Genomic DNA, 3,816 nt, shown 5'->3' with positions numbered 1-3,816 from the left:
AATGTATTATTTGTAGTTGTGTAGTGAAATATCCAAGAGCACTTGGATGAGATGGTAAGGGTCTCGTCTAGCTTAACTAAAGGTTCTGTGTTCGAGCTCATCCCTGGACACTCATAAGTGTTAAATCACTTGTCTTTAGATGAGCCACACTTAGAGACCGACTTTCTCAATGTGGAGTGACTATGATATGATTTGTATCATTCTATTTTAGATGAATTTTTTTAATTAAAAGTATTTAATTTAAGTTTTTTTTATTGAAAGTAGTAAGTTTAAATAAACATAAATTTTAGTTCTCATTTTAGACTCTTTATAAAATGCATTATTTTATTCATTTATAAAATATATATAGTTGTGTTTGTATCCTATACTTTTTAGATTACTGGTGTTCTCGTGTCCGCGTCCGTGTTAGAGTTTGGACTTCATAGTCTGCAACTATTAAATATACACAACAATATATTATAATTTTTAGTAGGATGTTCAGATTAAAACCAATCTAAATAAAAATTGTAAATCGGTCTGAAAAATCAATAAATACAAAAATTAAAATATTTTGGATGTGTTTAGATGCATTTTGTAAAAGTTATTCGATTCCAATTATTTTTTGAATTAATTTTTCAAAACTGATTCAAACATGCATATGTTATTATATGTATTTAATTTTTATCAACATATATGTTGTGTTAATTTATTATTTGAACTTACCTTTTTAATAATATTTTAGTTTAATCTATTTTCTTTAATTATTTTGTTTGTTTCAACTGTAATGGATTATTATATATATATATATATATATATATATATATATATATATATATATATATATATATATATCAAATTTATTACTATTAGCAATCTTATTTTTTTAATAAAAAAAATAATTTATAAGTAAATATGTATCATTGAGTAAATCGTAAACCGATCGTTATATATAATAAATTTTTCCTTATTCAAATTTAATAGTTTGAATTCACTACTTTTATCTCTTTATAATAATCGTTAGAATCGAACCGTGGTTCGACCTATCAAGTCCAGCGTGAATCACGGCTTCTTAATTAGTATATATTTGATAATGATAAGGAGTATTAAATGAGCTTTGATCATATTTTTATTCTTTTAAAAATGATAATTAATTATGTCTAATTTTTCTTATTGAAAATAGTAAGTTTAAAAAAAACATAAATTTTTCTTTATTTTTCTGACCCCTAGATAATTTTTCTTAATTAAAAGTATTTAATTTAAGTCTTTTTTATTGAAAATAGTAAGTTTAAAAAAAATATAAATTTAAATTCTCATTTTAGACTCTTTATAAATTGCATTATTTTATTAATTTATAAAATATATATAGTTGTGTCCGTATCCTATACATTTTAGATTACTGGTGTTCTCGTGTCCGCATCCGTGTCAGAATTTGGGCTTCATAGTCTGCAACTATTAAACATACACAACAATATATTATAGTTTTTAGTAGGATGTTCAAATTAAAACCGATCTAAATAAAAATTGTAAATCGGTCTAAAAAATCAATAACTACAAAAATTAAAATATTTTGGATGTGTTTAGATGCATTTTATAATTATATATATATATATATATATATATATATATATATATATATATATATATATATATATATATATATATATTAAAATAAAATTTTAAATTTTTTGATATCTTAATAATTATCTTAATATGTATTTATAATAAAAATCTACAACCATTTATATTTAAAATATAATTTTTTTGATGTCTTAAAATAAATTATAATTCTTTTGGTGTTTATATATATATATATATATATATATATATATATATATATATATATATATATATATATATATATATATATATATATATATATATATATATATATATATATATATATATTATTTGCCCTCTAAAAAGTAAATATGTATCATTGAGTAAATCGTAAATCGATCATTTAACATTGAACCGAACGGAAAACAAATTTATTTTTGAATCAGAGTAATTTTTATAATGTATCATGCAGTGCATTTGTATAATAGTTAAAATAATAATTAATGTTAAATATTATTAAAATAAAAATGTAAATTTTTTATATCTTAATAATTATTCTTTTGTGTATTTCTAATGATTATTAATACTGTCCGTTACTATTTATAATGCAAACAAATATGGCAACACGTTTCAAATATACAAATATTACTTTAGGAAAAAAAATTGATTACCATGTTGTTAGAAAATTTATAATAAGCTTTTTTTTTGTGTAGTCTTACTTAATATATTTAATATTAATTCGTAAATATTTAAGATTATATGATGTTGTGGCAACACGTTTCAAGTATACAAATATTAGTTTTGGATAAACAATTGTAAAAAAGTTTAATAGTTTGAATTCATTGTCTTTATAATAAACTTTTTTGTCTAATTAAGATTATAACCATTCCTTTTATATAAAAATGTTATCAACACAATATTAAAAAACAATCAAGACAATAATGATTTACCATTAATGGTCAACAAATAGTTTTGTCTATAAATTAAAGCATACTTGTCGAGACAAAATAATTCTAAATTTCATAGGTTATCATTCATACATACACTACACACGTTAATATTAAGATGGCAGGAAAGAAATGTATTTCAGTTTCAATATTTTTTATGGTTTTAGGTATGCTAGTAACACCATTACTTGCACGCCAAATCGATGACATAGCTTGCCCTGAAGCTCTTTTGTCATTGTTGCCATGTCTTCCATTTTTGCAAGGAACTGGTCCTCCTACACCACCTGGTAACTGTTGTACTGGTTTAAGTAATCTGAACCAAAAGGCTAACACCCCTCAGATTCGAAAAGATGTTTGCAATTGTCTCAAACCTGCTGCTTCAAGATTTGGAGTTAAAGTTGATAGATCAAAACAACTGCCGCAACTTTGTAACATTAACCTTTCTGTTCCTTTTGATCCTAGCGTCGATTGCAACTCGTAAGTAATGAGTCTTCTTGTTTTGTCTCAAGTAACACATATATGTTCATATATGTTCAATTTCTGTCATCTTCAAATATTTTTTTCATTTTTGTGCAGGGTCCAGTGATTCTATAACATGGGGAATGTCGATTGTAAAGAAATCTTCAAGACTAAACTAGACACCTTCTTATCTAGCGATAAGAAAAGATAAAATTTGTAATAACTTTTCTATATTAGATAAGTTTTAAGAAGTTTAATAAATTAAAATGGAATAATTTACTTGCCATTAATATTTTGCTTTCTTTTTTTTTTTTTCCTTTTTCTTATGCGTTACTTGCCAACGCATACTTATAGTGGGGAATGTCAGCTCTCCTTTTGCTTTTATCCTTTTATCCTGCCCTTAATCCCCTATTCTGCGATATATCCTCTCTCTCATAGAGAATCATAGCAACGGTCAAAACCTAACCTCTCTCTCACTCATGGAGAATCATAGCAATGGTCAAAATCTGACCCTAGAACCATGAAGAATATCCCCCATTAATGCAGTGGAACATATTGGTACTAGCACCCAAACCGCAATAAGACTTACACCAATCCCTATTTTGAACACCTCATCCGAGAATAATAATCACATCTACGGCTGTATTTGGACCGGTTAATCCGAGATCCACCTGGGAACCGGTTCAATAGAACCGGACCAATAGACCGAAATGTCTATCACTATTTCCGCCCGATCCTGGTTTACCCGATTACTATTTCGGTCCATTACTCAAGAGAGCAAATACCTGAATCGGACGGAAAGCAGCCCTAATCACATCAACTAAAAACAAAAATCAAAGTCCATTTTCAAAAACCAAAATAATAAACCTATTAG

The 3,816-nt window shown here is 25.5% G+C and overlaps 1 protein-coding gene across 1 annotated transcript; it reads left to right on the top strand.

Moving 5' to 3' along the window:
* Nucleotides 1-2,618: 2,618 nt before the first annotated feature.
* LOC131625803 (non-specific lipid-transfer protein 1-like) lies at nucleotides 2,619-3,177 on the top strand. Its single transcript, XM_058896635.1, has 2 exons — nucleotides 2,619-2,960; nucleotides 3,060-3,177. Exons 1-2 carry the CDS (start codon nucleotides 2,641-2,643, stop codon nucleotides 3,067-3,069), a joined length of 330 nt encoding a protein of 109 aa, XP_058752618.1. The 5' UTR covers nucleotides 2,619-2,640; the 3' UTR covers nucleotides 3,070-3,177.
* The last annotated feature ends 639 nt before the right edge of the window (nucleotides 3,178-3,816 follow it).

Source organism: Vicia villosa, unplaced genomic scaffold (genome assembly GCF_029867415.1).
Source record: "Vicia villosa cultivar HV-30 ecotype Madison, WI unplaced genomic scaffold, Vvil1.0 ctg.000238F_1_1_3, whole genome shotgun sequence".
In the NCBI taxonomy this organism is placed as follows: domain Eukaryota; kingdom Viridiplantae; phylum Streptophyta; class Magnoliopsida; order Fabales; family Fabaceae; genus Vicia; species Vicia villosa.
The sequence above is the reverse complement of the archived record's forward strand: the minus strand, read 5'-3'. Positions and strand labels throughout refer to the sequence as shown.

What these genes read in the sequence shown, in the direction of transcription:
- LOC131625803 (XM_058896635.1), top strand. Translation starts at nt 2,641, where the DNA reads ATGGTTTTAGGTATGCTAGTAACACCATTACTTGCACGCCAAATCGAT.